This window comes from Monodelphis domestica, chromosome 1 (assembly GCF_027887165.1).
Source record: "Monodelphis domestica isolate mMonDom1 chromosome 1, mMonDom1.pri, whole genome shotgun sequence".
Classification (NCBI taxonomy): domain Eukaryota; kingdom Metazoa; phylum Chordata; class Mammalia; order Didelphimorphia; family Didelphidae; genus Monodelphis; species Monodelphis domestica.
In genome coordinates, this window is record NC_077227.1 from 757,270,166 (window position 1) to 757,292,019 (window position 21,854).

A 21,854-nucleotide genomic window follows, 5' to 3' on the forward strand; every position below is an offset into this window, starting at 1 on the left:
AAGGAAGGGTTTCTGGAGCTCTGAACTTTAGCTTTCTTTAAGCTGCCATCTTGACCGGAAGTCTCAATGCATCCTCTTTGACAGACACAGTGGCTCTGGCCTTCTGACAGCCCCATGAACAAGACCCTCTGTCTCCCAGCTCCCAGCATCCTCTTGGGCTGTCGATCAGGTCTTGAACACTCTCCCTCCTCTGCTCCAATTAGGATCTCCCTGGCAGTTTCCTTTAAGTCCCCACTCAAAGCCCCCTTCCTCCAGGAAGCCTCTCCTTCCCTCCATCTATTCATGATTTCTTTATTCGCTTGCAGGTTGTCTCCCCTATTGGACTGGGAGCTCCTGGAGGGCAGGGGCCGTCTTCTTGCCTCCTCGTACGCCTGGGGTTTAGCATGGCGCCAGGCACAGAGGAGGTGCTTAATCAGTGATAATCTTGCTTACTAGCCAAGAGCCAGGCCAGACTTGCACTCAGTTCCCTGCCCAGAGTGCAGAGTATTCTACCTGCAGGGCCCATTCTTTCCCCTACTGGTTTGGGCCCTTTGTCCTGTTAGCCAATCTCTGGATATAATCATTAACTCGACCCAGAATCAGGCTCAGTCTCTGCCCCTCGCTGCCCACAGCACCTGTTGGCACCGGCTCTGAGACGATGAGGGAAGAGGAGAGTGCCGGGGATGCAGAGCCCACCAAGCTCCAGCTCCGGAGGGAGCTGGGGCTGGCCAGCTCTGTGTCCCTGATCGCGGGCTGCATGATCGGATCCGGGATCTTCATGAACCCTCAGCAAGTCATCTACCAGATGGGGAGCCCTGGGGGCAGCCTGCTCATCTGGGCTGCCTGCGGCCTCCTGGCCCTGCTGGGAGCCCTGAGCTACGCCGAGCTGGGCACGCTCATCCCCGAGTCGGGAGGAGACTATATCTACATCCTCAGGACCTTGGGGGCACTCCCCGGCTTCCTGGTGATTTACATGTCCACGCTGCTACTCAGGCCGGCTGGAATCGCCGCCATGTCCTTGAGCTTCGCCGAGTACATGGTGGCCCCCTTCTACCCTGGCTGCCCCGCACTGCCTGCGGTGGCCATCAAATGCGTGGCTGCCATCTGCATCCTGGTCCTTGCCTTGGTCAACTGCTGGAGTGTGAGGCTGGCTGCCGGCCTCATGAACGTGTGCACGGTAGCCAAGGTCTTGGCGCTGCTGGTCATCACCGGCGGGGGCCTCTGGGTGCTGGGACAGGGTCGGGCTGGGGATGCCCTGCAGAATGCCTTTGCCGGCACCAGCCAGCAGCTGGGGAGCATCAGCATTGCCTTCTACCAGGGCCTCTGGTCCTTCAATGGGTGGAATAATCTCAATCTGGTGACAGAGGAGCTCCAGAACTCCAGTGTGAGTGCCCTCCCTCCAACTCCTCCTCTTCCTCCTTCTCTTCCTCCTCTTCCTCCTCCTTCTCTTCCTCCTCCTCCTCCTTCACCTCCTCTTCCTCCTCCTCTTCCTCCTCCTTCTCTTCCTCTACCTCTTCCTCCTTCTCCTCTTCTTCCTTTCCTTCCTCCTCCTCCTCCTCTTCTCCCTTCTCCTCTTCCTCCTTCTCTTCCTCCTCCTCCTCTTCTTCCTTCTCTTCCTCCTCCTTCTCTTCCTCCTCCTTCTCCTCCTCTTCCTCCTCCTCCTCCACCTTCTCCTGTTCCTCCTCCTCCTCTTCCTTCTCTTCCTCCTCCTCCTCCTCCTCCTCCCTTCAGGCCCTGGTCCAAGGCCAGCAGCTCCCAGGGGCAGGTGACCTCTCCTACCTCACATTCCCAGGCCCATGGAGGGGCTGCAGGAAAGTGCTTCACTTCCTCCCCCAGCCCCACGGGAGCTTTGGGGGAGAGAGGGTTCGAGAGCCTTGTACTGGATGCCTGGCACAGACCTTGGCACAGAGGGCCCAGGCACAAAAAAGAAGATGCCCAGGAAGTGAAGCATTCTGGGTCACCTTATTTCATCCTCGCTACCCCCTGAGATGCCCTTTGAACCCCATTTTACAGAGGGATAAACCGAGGCTGAGAACTGCTAAATATGGCGGTGTGAGTGTTCAAGGAGGGCTTCCCAGCAGGCCTCTCTGACTTCAGGGAACCCAGCAGGAGCCCAGAGAGAGAGAGAGACTCCAGCCCAGTCCTCCAGGACCATTGGAGAAGCTGCAGGGGGGCTCCCCAGGCAAGCTCCCCCCAGAGATCAGACAGCCAACAGGCACATCCCAAGGGCTGGGAGGCTGCCCCAAGAAGAGCTCGGTGGGCGTACCCTTTAGGCGCTGGCCCAGAGATGATGGGGCGTCTGGGGCATTCTGGGCGCAAGAGGAGTGGGCTCAGGCCAGGCTGAATGCTGTCCCTCCCAGCTAAAAGGCTCCCTCGGGATGGGAGGTCCTGGGTTCAAATTTGGCCTCAGGCATGCCCTAGCTGGGGGACCTCGTGCCAGTCCCTTGGTCCTCACTGCCCAGCCTCTGCGCTTCTGCCTCAGAGTTGTCACCAAGACCGAATGGGAGGGTTAAAGCCAAGGGGCCGGGGGAGGCGGAGAGGGCAGGAAGGGAAGGGGAGGGAGAGGCCTGGGGAGGTTCCTCTTCCCGAGCTCAAATCTGGCCTCACACTTCCCAGCGGGGTGGCCCCTCTTTGCCTCAGTTTCCACCTCCGTAAAGGCAAAGCCCTCCAGCAGCACACCAGTCACCAAGCGGGAGGGGGGGGGGGGGGGGCTGCGCAACCCCCGCTGCGCCGTCGTGGGGGAAAGGAGGGGGGAGACAGTCCTTGGAGGTGGCCGCTCCAGGACGCCCGGGGCCGCCCCTCAATTCCCCCCGGGTGGAGAAAGTGGGTGACCATTAACGGAGAGCGCGCCAGCCCCTCCTCCCTCGGGTGCGGGGCGTCGGGGCGATGGCCGAAGCCGAGCAGCGGCAGCCCGGGCCCAGCCCTCCTCCCTATCTATGGAGCGGCTTCAGCTTCCGGCTGAGTCTAGCCACGCCTTTTCTCCCTGCCCGTGAAGGGGGGCCAAAGGCCCCGCCCCGCGCTCCACCTCCCTCCCGGCCAAGGGTGGACCCAAGCGGGAGCTGGGCGGCGCCTTGGACCCCTTCCCGGTGAAAGCCTGACTGGGCCGGACCGGGGACCCGGGACGCGGCTGGCCCTCCCCCTCCGTGGTCTGCCCCGCGCGGCGTCCCTTTACTTCTCCTCTTCTTCCTCCCCTTCCGCGGCCTGGCGCGAACCTAAAGGGCTCCTTCCACACTCCTCTCCCTGAGCAGCTCCTTAGGAGGCACCGAAGCTGCGAAGTGGAGGGACCCCCGCCCCGCCCCCATCTCATCCTACCTGGAGGGGAGGGAGAAGGAGGGAGGGAGGGAGGGGGGGGGGGGAAGGGAGGGGAGGAGGGGAGGGAGGGAGGGAGAGGAGGAGGGGAAGAGGGAGGGAAGGGGGAGGAGGAGGGAGGGAGGGAGAGGAGGAGGGGAAGAGGGAGGGAGAGGGGAGGAGGAGGGAGGGGGGAAGGGAGGGGGGAGATGGAGGGAGGAAGGGGGGAAGGGAGGGAGAGGAGGAGGGAGGGAGGGAGAGGAGGAGGGGAGGGAGGGGGGAAGGGAGAGAGGAAGGGGGGAGGGATGGAGGGAGGAAGAAGGCGAGAGGGGAGGAGGAAGGGGGAGGGAGGGAAAGATGCTTCAGCATGCTCTGGCAGCCCATCTCCTAGTCAGGGATCCTATTCTGACCCGTAGACTCGATGGGCCTCTTTGCATCCCTCCCGTCCCTGCCAGGCTCCTGCCCCCCCCCCCCCAGCAGAGAGGGCCTCCTCCCCTCTGTAGGAGAGCCTTCAGGGCCTTGCCAATGGCCTCTTGGTCTACGTTTCCCCACACATCCCCTCCCCAGACTCCCCACCTTCCCTTTGTCCTGTCTGGCCTCCATAGCCGGGATTCTAGGTCCTTTCCCTGCCTGGCCACCCTCCTCTGCACAGTTTCCAGCTTCTCCAGGGCCTCCCTAAACGATAGGTAGGACCCCGAAATGGTGGGGGCTCCCAGGAGATGTGCGAAGGGCCCAAGCCAGTGGAAGCTGCCCCTCTCTCCTACTGTGGCTTCCCTGGCAGAGAAGAGGTGGGGGAGGGGGCTGCAGGCCTCAAGGTGTTAAGTTCTCTTCCTCCTCCCCCTCCTCTTCCTCCCTCCTTCTTCCTCCCCTTCCCCCAAGGCCTCAAGCTCACAGGCAAGCAGCAGCTTTCCCACCATGCTTTGCTGCAGTCCTCTGGTCCACGCTGTCGCCCTCCCTCCTCCCAGGGTGCCAAGCAGTCTGCTCTGGGCTCTCCCCTCTGCCCCATCCTGGGCAAACCCTGTTTGAGTCCTTTGGCTTTCCTTCCGCAGAAGAACCTGGTCCGGGCTGTGGTCGTCTCCATCCCCCTGGTCACGGGCCTCTACATCCTCGTGAACCTGAGCTACATGGTGGTCATGAGTCCCAGCGACATCCGGGATTCCGGCGCTCTGGCCATCAGCTGGGGGTGAGCTGCGGACTTGGGGTTTCCTCCTCAGGACACCTCCCTGGTAGGCAGAGAGAATGCCCGAACCCCTGAGGGGTTTGAGCACTGACAAAGTCCAAGGACCATTGCTCCCATTTTGTAGAGAGGTAAACTGAGGCCTAGAGAAGGAGCCCTCCCTCTTAAAGAGGACCGGCGAATGCCTTCACTGTCTCCACAGGGTCCCCAGCTCTCTCGGGACCTTGTCCTTGTACAAGCCCAGAGTGGGAAAGTATCTTCTTCAGCCACCCTAGAGGAGGAAAGTGACTGACCCCAGGGAAGCAAGTAGCCAGGGTAGGACTGGAATCCAGGTCCTCTGATACTTTAACCTCCATTTAGAGCCCAGCTACTTTCCATTCCCTCCCAGGTCACTTGCTCTCCTGGGGCTCCCACACACCAGCCCATTGGGGAAGGGGAGGGCAGATTCCAGCTAGGAATGTGCATGGCAGCCTGCTCTGGCTTTGGACACTGTAGGAAGAAAAAAGGGGTTTATTTAAAAAGGTTGGACTGGATTATTTAAGATAGGGTCACCAGGAATTTAATTAATTCCAAAGAGAATTATTTATAATTTATTTGTAAAATATAGAGTGAACGTTAGAAAATCAGAGAGAGGTTAGGGCTAGATATCTAGCCTAAGCACTAAGTATTTTGCTCCTTAACTGGAGAGGCCTCGGCCCTTGTAGCCTGGACCTGGGAATGCGGGGAGCCTCTCTCAAGAGGTGGGTCTCTCCTGAGGCTGGTCTCTTCAGAAAATCCAGGAAGGAGCCAGCCTTTCACTCACCACATGTCAGTCCAAAGGGAGAGATTGAAGAATAGCCTCACCAGGAAAAGGTCTCAGGTCTAGTCAGCAGGTTCTTCATGAACCTCCAACTCGAACTCAGAATTCCAGAAGAATTGAAGTTCCTCCCACAGGAAGTTGTTGCTCCCTTTTAAAGACACTTTTTTGCATCACTTCCTGAGCCTTCCTCCACTTTTTGCATAGACAAATCACAGTCTAAAGCCTTGCTTAGGACTGCCCAGGAGTCAGTCAGTCGATTCTGATGCATCACCACTATCGCATAGGTGGGCCACAAACCTCCCCCACTCAAGTGTGAATGGGGTGTTTATGCCTTTGGTGATTCAATCTGAAAAATGGGCAGGGGAGTTAACTTAATCTTCCCAATCAGGGGAGAGTTCAATTTAATCTTTACAGCACCCCTTAGCCTCCGCGTCCTCCTCAAGTGGAGACGGCAGCCCTGGCATTCCCTCCTGCAGACTTAGAGGGAAAGTCTTTAGGAAAACAACCTCACCTTGGGAAGGTGAGGGGTTCCTACCCCCCCCCCCTGCTCCCTGGCCCCCGGCACACATTGCCTACAGAGAGCCCAAACCTGCCCGGCTGCTGCCTCCAGGTGGCCAGAGGGGTTCCTGGGTGCTTGGGTGGAGATCCAACCAAGGGGAACATAGCAATAATGGTCATCCTTATTGAAAGCCAGAGAACTCAGGGACGGGGGGGGGGGGGGGGGGGGAGGCTAGCTGGGAAGGGGCAGGGTTTGGAACATAGAATGCTGGAACCAAAAGGAGATTTAGAACTGAGAACAGATAATGTCAGAGCTGGGAGGGACCTGCAAATATAGCCCAGAGGATGTAGGGAAGGAAAGGGATGGAAGACCTCAGAATGGAGAATGTGGAGTGTCGCGCCTAAAGGACCTGGGAAATCTGTTCAACCAAAGGTGGGGCCAAGATGGTGGAATAGAGGCAGGCAAAGCTGGAACTTTTCTCAGAATCCTCTCCAACCAACCTTAAAATAACACTTCAAAAGAAATCTGGAGGGGCAGAACCAACAAGTGGACAGAAGACGACTTGGAAGGGAGACAGAGAGGGTCTGTTTCACTGAGGGGAGAAGGAAGGACAGCCTATAGCAAGGCTGCAGCAAGGAGCACCAGGCACAAACCAACAGCAAGCCTCCTCACCCTACAACTGCTCAAGATTCTGAACCTGGGCCAAGAGCAGAGTACCCCAACACCCAAGGGAATCCTCAGTGAGTCTGGCTAGTGCCAACCCAGGGCAAGACCTAGATGCCCTGCCCAAGCCAGGGGTGAGGCCCAAAACTCTAGCAAAAGGCTCTTCACAGTGCCCTGGACCCTGCAAGTCATCAGTAAGTAAGTCCTGCGGGAGACTGAATTAATAGTGGGAGGCAGCTTCCAGAACTCCCGGCCCACAAGCCATGGAAGAACTGAAACTTACCGAAACCCAAAACTGGATCTGAGGGTAGCGGCAAGGAAAAGCTGAAGTTTGAGAAAATGCCCCTCTATCCTAAGAACAGAACCACTTTTTAAGATAAAGAAAAAAAGTCAAGAAAATGAGTAAACATCCAAAAAACAAAGATCACCTAACCATAAAGAATTACTATGTAGATAAGGAAGAGCAAGGCACAAACTCAGGAGACAATGAAATCAAATCAGCTACATCTAAAACTTCAAAGACAAATGGGAATTGGTCTCAGACTCTAGAAGAGCTCAAAAAGGATTTCAAAATTCAAATAAGAGAGGAATAGGAAAAATGGGGGAAATAAATGAAAACAATGAAAGAAAGAATCAATAGTTTGGATAAAGAGGCAAAAAAATATTAAAGAAAATAATATCTTAAAAAACAGAATTGGCCAAATGGAAAAAGGGGGAGGGGGAATCCAAAGAAGAAAAGGGTTTTTTTTAGAATATTTTTCCAAGAAGACATGATTCATGATCCACACACACACTTTCTCCTCCCCCTCCGAAAGCCAACAAGCAGTTCCACTGGGTTATACATGTACCATTCTTTAACATCAAAACCCTAATCACAATCTATCACACTATGTGGTCGATCATATATTTTTCTAATGCATTTCTGGTTCCACGGTTCTTTCTCTGGATGTGGAGAGCGTTCTTTCTCATAAATCCATCTGGATTGCCCTGAGTCATTGCATTGCTACTGGTAGAAAAGTCCATTACATAATGTATCAGTCTCTGTGTACATTGTTCTCCTGGTTCTGCTCCTTTTTGCTCTGCATCAATTCCTGGAGGTTGTTCCAGTTCACATGGAATTCCTCCATTTCTTTATTCCTTTCAGCTCAATAATATTCCATCACCAAACTATGCCACAATTTATCCAGCCATTCCCCAAACAAAGGGCATCCCCTCAGTTTCCAATTTTTTGCCACCACAAAGAGCATGGCTATGAATAGTTTATAAAAGTGTTTTTCCTTATTATCTCTTTGGGGTACAAACCCAGCAGTGCTATGGCTGGATCAAAGGGCAGGGATTTGTTTAAAGCCCCTTGTGCATAGTTTCAAATTGCTTTCCAGAATGGTTGGACCAATTCACAACTCTACCAGCAGTGTATTAGTGTCCCAATTTTGCCACATCCACTCCAACATTTATTACTTTCTTAAGAAGTAGAATTGGTCAAATTAAAAAGGAGGCTTAAAAGCTTACTGAAGAAAATAATTTCTTAAAAATTACAATTGGGCAAGTAGACGCTAATGATTTTGTGAAATACAAGGAAACAATAAAACAAAATCAAAAGACTGAAAAAGTAGAAGAAAATACTAAATATCTCATCAAAGGAACAACTTACATGGAAAATAGATCCTAGAGACAATTTAAGAATTACTTCACTGCTTGAAAGGCATGATAAAAAAAGTAGATATTATATTACAGGAAATTATCAAGGAAAATTGCCCTGATATTCTTGAATAAGGGAATCAAATAGAAATTGAAAGAACCCACCAGTTACTTCCTGAAATAAATCCCTGAATGACAATTCCCAGGAATATTATAGCCAAATTACAGAGCTCCCAAGCCAAGGAGAAAACCCTCCAAGCAACTAGAAAGAAATAATTCAAATATTATGGAGCCATAGTCAGAATTACACATGACTTATCAGCTTCTATATTTAAGAACCATAGGACTTGTAATATGATATTCCAGAAGGCAAAGAAAATAGGTTTATTACCAAGAATCACCTCCCCAGTAACATACAGTATATTCTTATCAGGAGAAAAAAAAATGTCATTTAGTAAAGTAGAAGACTTCCAAGCATTCCTGATGAAAAGACTAGACCTGAACAAGAAATCTGATGTTCCAAAACAAGACTCAAGAGAAGCATAAAAAGGTAAATAAGAAAGAGAATATACATACAGAGTAAATAAAGTAAGGGGCTGCAGCAGAATTAATTATACTTCAATTAAAGTAAAAAAAGGTAAGAGCAACAATAACAATTTTGGACAAAATTAAAACAAAAATAGATCTAATTAAAAGATATAAGGAAGGCAATTACAACTTGATAAAATGTACTATATATATTGAAATAATATCAATACTAGACATATATGCACCAAATTGGTATAGCTTCCAATTTTTTAAAGAAGCAATTAAGTGAACTATAGGGGGAAATAGTAAAACTATATTTGTGGGGGACCTCCACCTTCCCCTCTCAAAGCTAGATAAATCTAGCCAAAAAATAAACAAGGAATTTAAAGAGGTGAATGGAATTTTAGAAAAGTTAGATTTAATAGATCTCTGGAGAAAATTGAAAGGAAATAGAAAGATATATACCTTCTTGAAAGTATATGCCATCTACACAAAAGCTGATTATGTTTTAGGGCATAAAAATTCACAGCCAAATGCAGAAAGGTACAAATAATAACCCTTTTTTGGGTCATAACACAATAAAAATTATAATCAATAAGGGCCCTTGGAAAGACAATTTTAAAGTTAATTGGAAACTAAATAATCTAATTCTAAAAAAGGAGAGAAATAACAAATTGTAGAAACAATAAATTAATTAAAGGAGAATGACAATGGGGAAACAACATACCAAAATTTCTAGGATGCAGCCAAAACATCTTATAACTTAAATATCTAAACAATTTCACTAATAAAATAGAGGAAAAGCAGAATAATGAATTGAGCATGCAACTAAAAAAAAGTTGAAGAACAAATTTTAAATCTCTAATTTAAGACCCATTGGAAATTCTGAAAAGCAAAGGATAAATAAATAAAAATTTTAAGGTAAGAGAATCATTGAACACTAGTTCAATAAGACTAGGAGTTGTTTTATTTAAAAAGAAAAGGAAATAGAACTTTAGTTAATTTGACTTAAAAAATGTTCATGGCAAGATGGATTCACAAGTGAATTCTATCAAATATTTAAAAAACAATTTAATCCCAATACTATATAAACTATTTGGAAATAAAGGCAAAGGAGTCCTACCAAATTCCTTTTATGACCCAATTATGGTGCTGATACCCAAACTAAGAAGACCAAAAATAGAGAAAGAAAATTATTGACCAATTTGCTGAATGAATATAGATGCAAAATTTTTAAGTAAAATTCTAGCAAGCAGACTAATAGTAATATATCACAAGGATCATTCACTATGACTAGATGGGTTTTAGACCAGGAATACAAGGCTAGTTTAATATTAGAAAAACTATCAGCATAATTGAACATATTAATAACAAAACTGACAGAAATTACATGATTATCTCAATAGCAGAAAAAGCCTTCAACAAAATATGAGACTCATTCCTATTTAAAACACTAGAAAACATAGGAATAAATGGACCTTTCCTTAAAATTATAAGCAATATCTATCTAAAACCATCAGCAAGTGTTTTATGTAATGAAGATAAGTTAGGAACCTTCTCAATAATATTAGGGGTGAAGCAAAGATGCCCATTATTATCACTATTATTTCATATCATACTGGAAATAGTACATTTAGCAATATAAGCAGAAAAAGAAATTGAAGGAGTTAAAGTAGGCAACGAAGAAACTAAACTATCACTCTTTACAAATGATAGGATGTTTTACTTAGAGAATCCTAGAGAATCAACTAGAAAACTAGCTGAAATAATTAATAACTTTAGTAAAGTTGCAGGATTCAAAATAAACCCACATAAATCATCAGTATTTCTATATATTTCTAACAAAGTCCAGCAGCAAGAGGTAGAAATAGAAATTCCATTTAAAATAATTCTAGACAATACAAAATATCTGGGTGTCCACTTGTGAGGATAAACACAGAAATTCTATTAACACAATTAAGAAACATTTTTTTTCGCCCAAATTAAGTCAGATCTAAACAATTGGAAAAATATTAATTACTCATGGATAGGTAGAGCCAACATAATAAAAATGACAATTCTACCAAAATTAATTTACTTATTCCATGTCATACCAATCAAATGACCAAAAATGTGTTTTATAAAATTAGAAAAATAATAAAATTATCAGGAAGAGCAAAATGGCAAGAAAATTGAGAGCATGAATGAAAAAAATGGAAGGAATGTGACCTAGAGGTACAAGATCTCAAACTATCCTATAAAGTAGTAATCATCAGAATAATCTAGTCCTGGCTAAGAAATAGAATGGTGGAGCATGGAATAAATTTGGGGTAAGTAGCCTTAGCAATGTAGTGTTTGATAAACCCAAAGATTTCAGGTCTTAGGATGAGAATTCACTATTTTGACAAAAATTGCTGAGAAAACTAGAAAACAGCATGGCAGAAATTAGATATAGACCAATATCTCACATCCTATACTAAGATAAGGTCAAAGTGGAGCTATGATTTAGACATGAAGGGTAATACCATAAGCAAATTAGGAGAGTATGGAATAGTTTACCTGTCCTATCTATGGAAAAAGGAAGATTTTATGAAATGTAAAATGAATAATTTTGCTTATAGTAAATTTAAAAGGTTTTGTACAAATAATACCAGTGTAACCAAGACTAGAAGGGGAACAACAAATGGGGAAATTTTTAGTTTAAATTTTTTCCCCAGGGTTACATGATTCTTGTTGTCTCCCTCCTTTCTTCTCTCCCCTCTCCCAGAATTGACAAGCAATTTCACTGGGTCCTACATATATTATCACTCAAAACCTGTTTCTGGGAGACATTTTTAGAGCAGATTTCTCTGATAAAGCCTTCATTTCTCAAATCTATAGAGAACTGAGTCAAAAAAAATTTTTTTTATTAAAACCCTTACCTTCCGTCTTGGAGTCAATACCATGTATTGGCTCCAAAGCAGAAGAGTGGTAAGGGTAGGCAATGGGGGTCAAGTGACTTGCCCAGGGTCACACAGCTGGGAAGTGTCTGAGGCCAGATTTGAACCTAGAACCTCCCATCTCTAGGACTGACTCTCAATCCACTGAGCTACCCAGCTGCCCCCTCTGAGTCAAATTTATAAAAAATACAAGTCACTACCCAATGGATAAATGGTCAAAGGAGATGAACAAGTAGTTTTCAGATGAAGAAATCAAAGCTATCAATAATTATATGAAAAAAATGTTGAGTCACGATGGATTAGAGAAATGCAAATTAAAACAACTCTGAGATACAACCTCATACCTATCAGATTGGCCAATATGACTGTAAAGGCAAGTAATAAATGTTGGAGGGGATGGGACAAAATTGGGACACTAATGCATTGTTGGGGGAGTTGTAAATGGATCCAACTATTCTCCAGAGCGATTTAGAACTATGCCCAAAGGGCTATACAATTGTGCATACCCTTTGATCCAGTGAAACTGCTACTGGGTCTGTATCCCAAAGAGATTTTGAAAAGAAGAAGAAAGCACCTAATTGTAAAAAATATATATATATTTCTGACAGCTTGTGTGTGTGTGTGTGTGTGTGTGTGTGTGGTGGTAAAGAATAATGTCCATTGATTGAGGAATGGCTGAACAAATGATCATTTCTAATTGTGACAGAACACTATTTCACTATAAGAAATTGGGAGCAAGGGGAAGCTAGGAGAGCCAGGCCTAGAGATGGGGGGGGGCGGTTCTGGGTCAAGTCTGGCCTCAGACATTTCCCAGCGGTGTGACCCTGGCCAAGTCACTTCACCGCCATTGCCTAGCCCTGACCACTCTTCCATCTTGGAACCAGTACTTAAAGACAGAAGGTGAGGGTTTAAAAAGAAGAAATGGTGGGCAGGAGGATTTCAGAAAAGGCTGGACACTGATGCACTGGATGAACTGATGCAGAGTGAAATCAGCAGAACCGGAGAACACTGGACTGAGCAACAGCGATACTGAGGAAGGATCAGCTGTAATGGACTTCGTTCCTTTCAGCACTACAGTGACTGGGGATAGCTCTGAGGGTCTGAGGACAAAGACTGCTCTCTATCGGCCCCCAGAGGAAGCAGGGCTGGATGCCATCAGAGCGGACTCTTACTGCTTTTGTTTGGGCATTTTGTTTCCCAAGAGGGTGCTCTCAGTTGTGTGTGACCAGGCGTGTAGAGCCCTGGTCAACTCGCTTACCATCTCCAGGAAAGGGAGGGAAGGGATGGAGGGAGGCAATTTGGATCCTAAATTTTGGGAAACGTCTGTTGAAGATTGTTATTGCACGTCACGGGGAAAATAAGATATTTTTAAAATAGACCCCCAAGAGGGAGAAGTGAAGGCGCTCTCCCTCTTCCTTTTCTCACCCTTTGTTTTCTTCTAGGAACCAAGTCTTAGGAGCTTGGGCCTGGCTGGTGCCTGTGTCAGTGGCTCTCTCAACATTTGGCTCCGTAAACGGGGCCTTTTTCGGTGGGAGTCGAGTGTGCTACGTGGCTGCCAGGGAGGGGCACATGGTAAGGAATGCCTCGGGGGCTCCAGCTGGCCCCCCCTCCCCTCTCCTGGACCCCAACCCTCCCACTGGGCCCCCCCTGCTCCCCTCTCCTGGACCCCAACCCTCCCACTGGGCCCCCCCCTGCTCCCCTCTCCTGGACCCCAACCCTCCCACTGGGCCCCCCCCTGCTCCCCTCTCCTGGATCCTGACCCTCTGGCTGGGCCCCCCCTGCTCCCCTCTCCCGGACCCCAACCCTCCGTCTGGGTTTCCAGCGGCTCCTTCCATCCCTCGGTGCCGTCCCTGGAGAAGGGCTGGCCTCTTCTGGCCAGTGGCTCACCGCCCTCTTCCCTGGGCCGTGTCTTGCAGCCAGCCATCCTCTCCATGGCCCACATCCAGCGTCTCACCCCTTCTCCAGCGCTGACGTTCACGGCTGTCGTAGCTCTGATCATGGTCGTTCCAGGAAACTTCAGCAGCATCGTCAACTTCTGCAGGCAAGGAGGAAGGTCCTTCTGCTCCTGGGAGCAGAGGGGGGAGGCGGGCGAAGCAGGAAGTGGGGAGGGTCTCGAGCCGCTCCTTTACTCCTTGACTGAGGGGGAAGCTGGAGAGGATGGACTCCAGCCACAGGATGCCGGAAATTCAGCCCCAGGTCTTGTGGCCCCCTCAGTGCCCCCCCCCCCCGCCCTCCGAAGAGCCTGCTGCCTCCGGGAGGGTCAAAGAGAAGACAGAGCCAGGCATTAGCTTCTCGTGGCAGGAGGACCACCACCTCTTTGGCCAAGCCAAGGGTGCACCTACCAGGCGGCACAAGTGCCAGATGGCAGCCAGCCTGGTGGATGGCAGTTTATTGGAGAAGGATCTGAGCAACGTCCAGGCCCGAAATGCTTGACCAGAGGCAGGAAGGTTGGAGTCGGGGCCTCCACTTCTGCCTCTGCTGTTCCAACCGCGGCTACTCTGGGGGAGGCCCTGTAGCATTTGGCGCTGTGACCCTGGACGAGTCCCTCCGTCGGTGGCCGGGAGATGGGGGCTGGGGAGGGCAGAGGCTTGCTGGGGGGGAGCCCAGAGCTGCTGCTTTGTAGCCCCTCCTCCTTCCCCTTCTCTGCCTGGATCTCTGGGGGGTGGACGGCAGGCAGAAGGGCCTGGAGCCTGCCCGGCTCTCCCTGCCTGCCTGCAGCCTTGGTTCAAGGCGGAGAGTTAAGCGACGTGTCCTCCCCTAGCTTCGTCTTGTGGATGATCCATGGAGCCACCATGGGCTGCCTCCTCTATCTGAGAGTGTGGAAGAAGGACCAGCCCAGATCCTACAAGGTAAGCTGAGGCAGCAGGCCCGGTGAGTGCCTCCTCGCAGGGAGGGGAAGGCCAGCAAGGCCCATCCTAGCGGGGAGGGACCTGGGCAGGCCTGAGGGAGGCCAGAGAGACAGGACTACGAGCTAGAGAAACTCACCCACAGGAGAAGGGTTTGGGGGGCCCTCCGGCGTCCAGCAGCCTCTCCTCCAGCCATCTTGCCAACAGCGGACCCTCGCTGGGGTCTCCCCCACCCCCCCCCCTGCTGGTGTCCCGTCCTAGAGCTCTCCAGGAATGCTGGCTGGGGCCCAGGGAAGCTTCTCAGGCAGAGGGGGAGGCTTAGGCTGGGCCCGGCCCATTCCCAGGCCTGCCCCTGGAAGCCCGTGAGTCCAGTGCTTGGCCTGAGCCCTCACAGTGGTTCTTAGACCTGAGAGCCTCTGGTCAGCCTGGCCTGAGGGAAGCAGCGAGAGAGGCCGGAGCAGGTGTTGGGAGGAAACTCCGGAAACCCCAAACGTCCAAAGCAAACCAAGAGCCCATGGGCAGCGGTGAAGAAACCCAAAGACCCAAGGGAGCCCCGAGGGGAGGGGAAGAACTCCCCAAAACCTGAGCGAGCCCCGAGGGGAGGGGAAGAACTCCCCGACAAACGGGAGCCCCGAGGGGAGGGGAAGAACTTCCCAACAAACCTGAGTGAGCCCCGAGGGGAGGGGAAGAACTCCCCCGACAAACGGGAGCCCCGAGGGGAGGGGAAGAACTTCCCAACAAACCTGAGTGAGCCCCGAGGGGAGGGGAAGAACTCCCCCGACAAACGGGAGCCCCGAGGGGAGGGGAAGAACTCCCCCGACAAACCTGAGCGAGCCCCGAGGGGAGGGGAAGAACTCCCCAAAAACCTGAGCGAGCCCCGAGGGGAGGGGAAGAACTCCCCGACAAACCAGAGGGGAAGCTGGAACACAGGGCGGTGGGCACCTGGCCCAGGCAGCCTCTCCCACCACCCAGGAGGCAAGAGAGAAACCCTGCAGCCGAGATATAAAGGGACAAAACACCAGCCAGTTAGAGGAAAAGCCAACAAGGAACAGTGAAATGGCTGGCTTGATGGCATCCCACTTTCTGCACAAACAAAGCCAATGCAGCCACCAGGAGGCCGGAAACAGCAGATGGGGGGGGAGGGGGGGAGGTGTACAGCGAGCGCCTCTACCTAATCCCTCACATTTATGAAGAAATGAGTCCCGTGTGTGCGAGTGCGAAGCTTTCCTGGCCGGGCTGATGTGAAAGGCTGGCAGCAGGCAGAGCTCGGCGGAGTGATCCAGTCTGTGGAAGAAGCCTCCAGACTAAGAGCCGAGACACGCTGGGTCGGGGGCCATGTCGACACCTAGCAGAGGGCTCAGAGACCCTTGTGACCGAGGTGACCGACGCCAGAGACTCTTCGGAATCGCTGTGGGAGCTGTGAACGGCACCACCATGCTGGGGAGCTCCCGGAGCTCTGCCCCAAGAGCCGGGACTGCGACTGGGTCTGTATCCCAAAGATCAAAGATAGGGTGAAAGACGGGGGCAGCTGGGCGGCTCAGTGGAGGGAGAGTCAGGCCTAGAGCCGGGAGGTCCTGGCTTGCATCCCAGCTGGGGGACCCTGGGCAAGTCCCTTGACCCCCATGGCCCAGCCCTTACTGCTCTTCTGCCTCGGACTCCAGGACGCAGGGGGAGGGTTAACAAATGTTTTTTAAGCAAAAAACCAAACAGACACGTATGAGGCCTCTGCTATGGGCCAGGAGCCGAGCTTTACCTGAACCTGTGAACCAGCACCAAAGTAGTCATCAGACCAAATGAGGAAAAGGCAGATCCGTAATGATCGGCCCATCACACACGCCAGCCAGAGTCAAGACTCCGGGGCTCTGGGGCAGCGTCTCTGGGGGAATCACTGCTGGATGATTCTCCAAAGAACAGCAGAACGCAGGGATCTTCCCATTGGGGGAACCAAAGATGGGGAAGGATGATTGATCGGCTTTAAGATGGCTGCAAGGAAATGAGGATTATCAGGGAGAGGCTGATGCTTTACAAGGGATACTAAGGAAAGAGGCCAGCCCAGGGCTGGGCTGCCTGGGAGAGGACTGATAGATGGGGGAAGCTTCTAAGACAAAAAGGCTACCTGACATTTGATTCTATCTACTAGTCCCTCCTAGCCTGGGCTCTTTAAGCTCCTTAAGGTCTATTGTTCAGTCTGAAAGTCTGAAAGGTCAGTCTGGGGCTCCCCTTGAGAAAAGTTCCCAACAGATAGGGGCAAACCTGGGCTTCCCCAAAACTCAGTGGACCTGCGACGACCAAAGCTGGTTCATTCTCCTCCCAAGCCTGTATCATCAGTCTGGGTCAGCTCAGGACAAGGCTTTCTTCTCTGGTCTCCTTCCCTCTTCTTTCTGAGTCTGGAGGGAGAGACAGTGCCTAGCCTGCAGCACCCACCACTAGAGATTCCAATCCGGCCTTCATAGGTGAAGAGAAGGGGGTTCCAGACTCCGTTTTAGATCCTTTATCTCTTAAGGTCCTTAGAAAAAGGAAAATACAAACAATGGAAGTTCCTTGAAGCAGGCTTAGAAGTCCTGGAAAGCCATCGGACAAACCAAACCAAAATGGCGTCAGGCAGGAACTGCCAGCTCCAGACCTGGATCCCCGATCCTCCCTGTGTCCACCTCCAGATCTCGGTTTCCCCATCTCTGCAGTGGGGGCTGGGCTGGGCTGATGCTGGCTAGAGCCCCTCCTTCTGTTCTTGAATGACCAGTGATGGGTGTCCTCTTACATTCAAGGTTCCTATCCTCATCCCAATCATTGTTCTGCTGGCCTCCATCTACCTGATCCTGGCGCCCATCATCGACCAGCCGCAGATGGAATTCCTGTACGTCTTCCTGTTCGTGCTCAGTGGCTTCCTGGTGTATTTCCCCATGGTTTACTGCCGGTACCAGCCCCCACTCTTGAAGGTGGTCACAGCACAGCTTCAGCTCCTTCTAGAAGTGGCTCCCACCAGGAAGAACGTGGACTGATGGCTGCCAGCCATCTTCAAGGCTTGCCGTGGGCCTTGGCTTCCTCCTGTTGTTTTCTACTGCGACCTTAGTGCCTGTGCACAGTTACATGCAGAGCGTAAGAAAGAAGTCTGTGTCCGAAGTTGGAAACTTTGGTTATCTAGAGTTTAGTTGTCCTTGTTTCGTGTCTATTAAATCTCGTCTACACTTCCCTGCTCGTCCGTGTCCCCCTTCTGACCCTCCTCAGGAGACTTTCAAAAGTTTCCTGGATGGTTTTTCTGTATTTTCTTCTTTGGCTGCATCACCTCTTTACTCCCCTACCCGCTCTGGGTTGGCTCTCCTAACCGATCTTGGTCAGGGACTTAGAGCAAAGCTAGTTCAACCCCCCTCAGGAGAGAGAGGGGCTGAGGAGCTCTGGAGCCCCCCAGGACACATGAGCTGCAGTCCCCGTTTTCAGTTGACGTCTGTCCTTGCTCTATCCTTGTTATTAGCCACTTAACCTGAATTAGCTTTCTTGGAGACACTATCTGAGAAAGTATAGCAAGAAACAGAAGAAATCTTCCCAGGAACTTGTCGTTTCACTCATCTATGACTCTTTGTGGCCCCATTTGGGGTTTTCTTGGCAGAGATGCTGGAGTGCTTGGCCATTTCCTTCTCCAGCTCATTTTACAGATGAGGAAACTGAGGCCGACAGGGTAAAGTGACTTGTCCAGGGTCACACAGCCAGTAAATGTCTGAAGCCAGATTTGAACTCAGTAAGAGGAGTCTTCCTGACTCCAGGCCCAGCAGCAAGTTAGCATATTTAAAAAAGAAGATACAATTTTCAAACAAGGTGAATATGTCCATTTGTTTTGCTGGACTAAACATGTTTGTAATGCAAAATGTTCTTGCTTTCTCAATGGGAGAGCAGAGGGAGGGAGGGAGGAGAGAAGGTGGACCTTTATTGAAATAAATCAATCCACTAAAAAAGAGAGAAGATATGACAGAACAAGAATCCCCCTCCCCCTCCCCCTCCCCGAGAGAAACAGTGCACAGCCACTTCCCAAACTGGGAGCCGCTTCTTGGGCTCTAGGAAGAGTGAATTCCCACTCAGTGTGGGGACCCCTAGTCATCCTTTCTAGGGGGGCATCCTTGGGATAAATTACTCCCTGCCCAGAAGTAGGGCATTGGGTACAGGTTCAATTCACTGCTAGGTAAGGTGAGGCAAAACCCTCCTCAGAACTCCTTTCTGGACTCTGCTGCTGGGGCTCCCAGAAGATTCTGCAACTGACCCTAGTTGGACCTAGCGGGACCTCTGCTGACTTTTCAAAGGTAACTAGGTCACAACATGCTCTCTTCTATCTATTATTGACCTAATACCAGGAAAGAGTACCCCCAACAGAGGCAGAAACAAGGGTAGCCCTTCGGGCTTAGATACATATTGACAGAGCTAGGAAGATAAGGCAGTTGCATCAGCATGTGCTGCTGACACTGCTACCACTTCTCCACCTTCTGGAAGACTCCCAGCCCTTCTCCTCTCAAAAACCCTCTAGTCAAGCCTTTTGTGTGCACTCTGGTTCCTGCTTAGCATTTCAAAGAGCCTTCACAGACTTGTTCTGGTTATCATTAATGCTGGAAGTTCCTCTACTATATTAAAAATCCATTTCTTCTAGAGAATTAGGCTAGATTTTGCAAGATTCACTTTTTTCTTTCATCATGGACATATTCCTGTGTGACTCTATCTGGCTGCTTAGCACTTAAGCTCTTTCTTTTTGGTTCTTCATAGTATTGAATTGTTTAAGCTGGGATTTCTGGATATTGGCCATAACATTTCTGAATGTTTTCCATTTGAGGTTCCTTCCAGGAGAAGTCCAAAGGATTCTTTCTACTTTCACTTTGTCTTCTGGCTACATTGTGGGGAGTTTTTAATAAATAATTAAAAAATAAGTTATACAGGTTTTTTCTTTGGACATGTGTTTGAGAGAGTTTGATGATTCTGAAATTATCTCTCCTCATCCTGTTTTCCAGGTCAGTTTTTTAAAATATTAATTTGAAAAAGTTTAGGGTTCCATATTTTCTCCTTCCCTTTCACCCTCCCTTCCCCCATTCTTAAGTAGGTCAGTTGCTTTTTATACTGGATAATATTTGAGGCAACATTTATTTATTTATCAATACAATTCAGCACAATGTCTGGCACATAGTAAGCCAGTGCTTAATAAATACTCATTTCCTCCTGTCTTATCATACTTACCTTCTTCCTCACACATTCTTAGCATTTTCAGTCTTTGACTTACTGTGGCAAAAAAAGAAAAAGAAAAAAAACACTTAGTTCCAACTTAGGATACAAATTAGTAAAAGAGTTTCTTTCACATCTTGTTGCAATTCTGGTCAGCATTAGTTGCTCTATAGAAAAGGATTGCTATGAGACAAGTAGATTTATGAAGATGAGCCATTTCAAACCAGAGATCTTTACAGATTATAGAAAACACATCATCTTGCTGGTTCACAACTGTCTAGTCATTGGATTTGGGGGCATTTTGTGGGGTTCCAAGGGAGGGGAAACCAAGGCTTCTGCCTTAGAATTAATAGTATCAGTTCCAAGGCAGAAGAACAAGTGATAAAACTAGAAAATTAGGGTTAAGTCACTTGCCTAGGGTCATAGACCTCAGAAGTATCTGAGGCATGATTTGAACCCAGGACCTCCTATCTCCAGTTTAGGAATTAAATTTTAAATTTTTGACTAAAATATATGAACATTATAAAGAATATGGCAATTGCTGATTTAAAGTATTATTGCTCAATGTCAAAATGATTTGAATAGCTTTTATTTACAAAAGAGGTGTAAAGAGTGAAAGTAGAGAAATACAGAAAGGTAGAGAAGACATTTAGCCTCTCTATCTAAATATTTCTCTGGTGCTCCACTCAGCCAGGACTTGTTGACTTTCCACTGGAATCAAACTTTCTCCAGAAGACAGGAAAAGAAAGTCAGCTATTCACTCAACCAAGTTCCTTCTAAGAGGCAGGTCAAGATGATGACTTGAGCTGAAGGTGACTCCTGAGGCCCACTTTCTTCTTGAAGCTGCTTCTCTACTCCAGAAATTCTGGGCTCCCTTGGGGAGTGTCTGTGGGATCTACTTTTCACCTTCTGGAGTGGTAAATTCTCATCAAAAGCATTCACAGATTCCTGGCTGATTAAGTTTCTGAGGGTGTGAATTCTCTAAGTGGTTTGTGAGCTCCTCCACCTAGTTCAAGTTTTTATTGATTCAATCAAAGGAGATTTAATCCTGTCTTCACAATCTAGTGGGGTACTAATTATTAATTAGTTAATTAAATTAGTAAATTAAATAAACTAATTAAATTATTATGAACCAAAGTGTTAGCTCCAACTAGGCAAAAAGAGTTTACAAGTGTAAACTCAGAATAAACAAAGAGAATCAAGAATTTCCTTTCACAATAGGCCTGGCTTTCTGTCTACTGAGCCACCTTGCTGCTCCTAAGATTTTCTAATCTATAGGTCTATAATTGGATTTAGGAGGTAGCTAGGCGCATAGTGAATTGAACAAAGGGACTGGAGTGGCAAAGGTATGAGTTCAAATATGACCAAATACTTCCCGAGTGACCCTGAACAACTCATCATTTTGGCCTCAGTTTCTTCACCTGTGAAATGAGCTAGAAAATGAAATGGCAAACAAATCTCATATCTTTGCCAAGAAAATCTCAAATGGGGTCACAAAGAGTCAGACATAACTGAAACAATTCACTAATTAGGTTTAGGATCCAAGGCAGAGTGGGCTATGTCTATATTTGTCTTTTGCTTGATCTTGCACAACAACTGAAGAAAAAAAAAGGTAAAAGAAGGGTGAAATGTACTAACCATTGAATACCAAATTAGAGCTTTATTCTAGAATGGCATTAGTAATTGCAAGAAAGGGAGAGCACAGTACTCCCCTACCTCTGCCAATATAGGCTCCAACATTTCCTGTTGTCTCCTGTTCTGTTTGTGCCATTCTATTTTTCAGAGTATCCACTATTTAGGTAAGTGCTCCATTTTGTATTTCAAGATGTTTAGTCTCCTTCTAATTTGCTTCAACATCTTAGTTTTATTATTATTATTTTTTTGTCTCTGTTTCTTTTTTCCAGTCTTAGACATGTTGTAGCCAAGCCATCTTCTTCTGAGGTTCTCTTTGTATTTACCAGGCTCTGCTTCTGGTTTCTAAACTCAGAAGATTTCTTTATTGTATTTGGATTGTCCTTTATTTTTGAATAAAATGTTAATAAATATTAAACATTAATCCTATAATACAACATTTTATTACAATGTTAAATAATAGATTTTTAATTTTAGTAAGATTTTAAAGAAAGTAAAATAGTAATAATAAAGATGATGATTTATTAATAACATATTACATAGCAATAGTTTGTTTATGTCTCTCGTCTCAGTTTCTAGGTTGAGACTTTCTGCCAGGGTGAGGCTCTGCCCCTTTCCTCACCCTCTGAAGAGGTAGATGGACCCTGGTTCTAGTCTGAATACAGTATGGATGCTCCTGCAACTGTGCTGCCAT

The 21,854-nt window shown here is 48.3% G+C and overlaps 1 protein-coding gene across 1 annotated transcript; it reads left to right on the forward strand.

The window, feature by feature from the left end:
- Positions 1–598: 598 nt before the first annotated feature.
- LOC100015002 (b(0,+)-type amino acid transporter 1-like) lies at positions 599–21,695 on the forward strand. Its single transcript, XM_001369161.3, has 6 exons — positions 599–1,363; positions 4,317–4,450; positions 12,932–13,061; positions 13,406–13,530; positions 14,251–14,338; positions 17,101–21,695. Exons 1-6 carry the CDS (start codon positions 638–640, stop codon positions 17,332–17,334), a joined length of 1,437 nt encoding a protein of 478 aa, XP_001369198.2. The 5' UTR covers positions 599–637; the 3' UTR covers positions 17,335–21,695.
- The last annotated feature ends 159 nt before the right edge of the window (positions 21,696–21,854 follow it).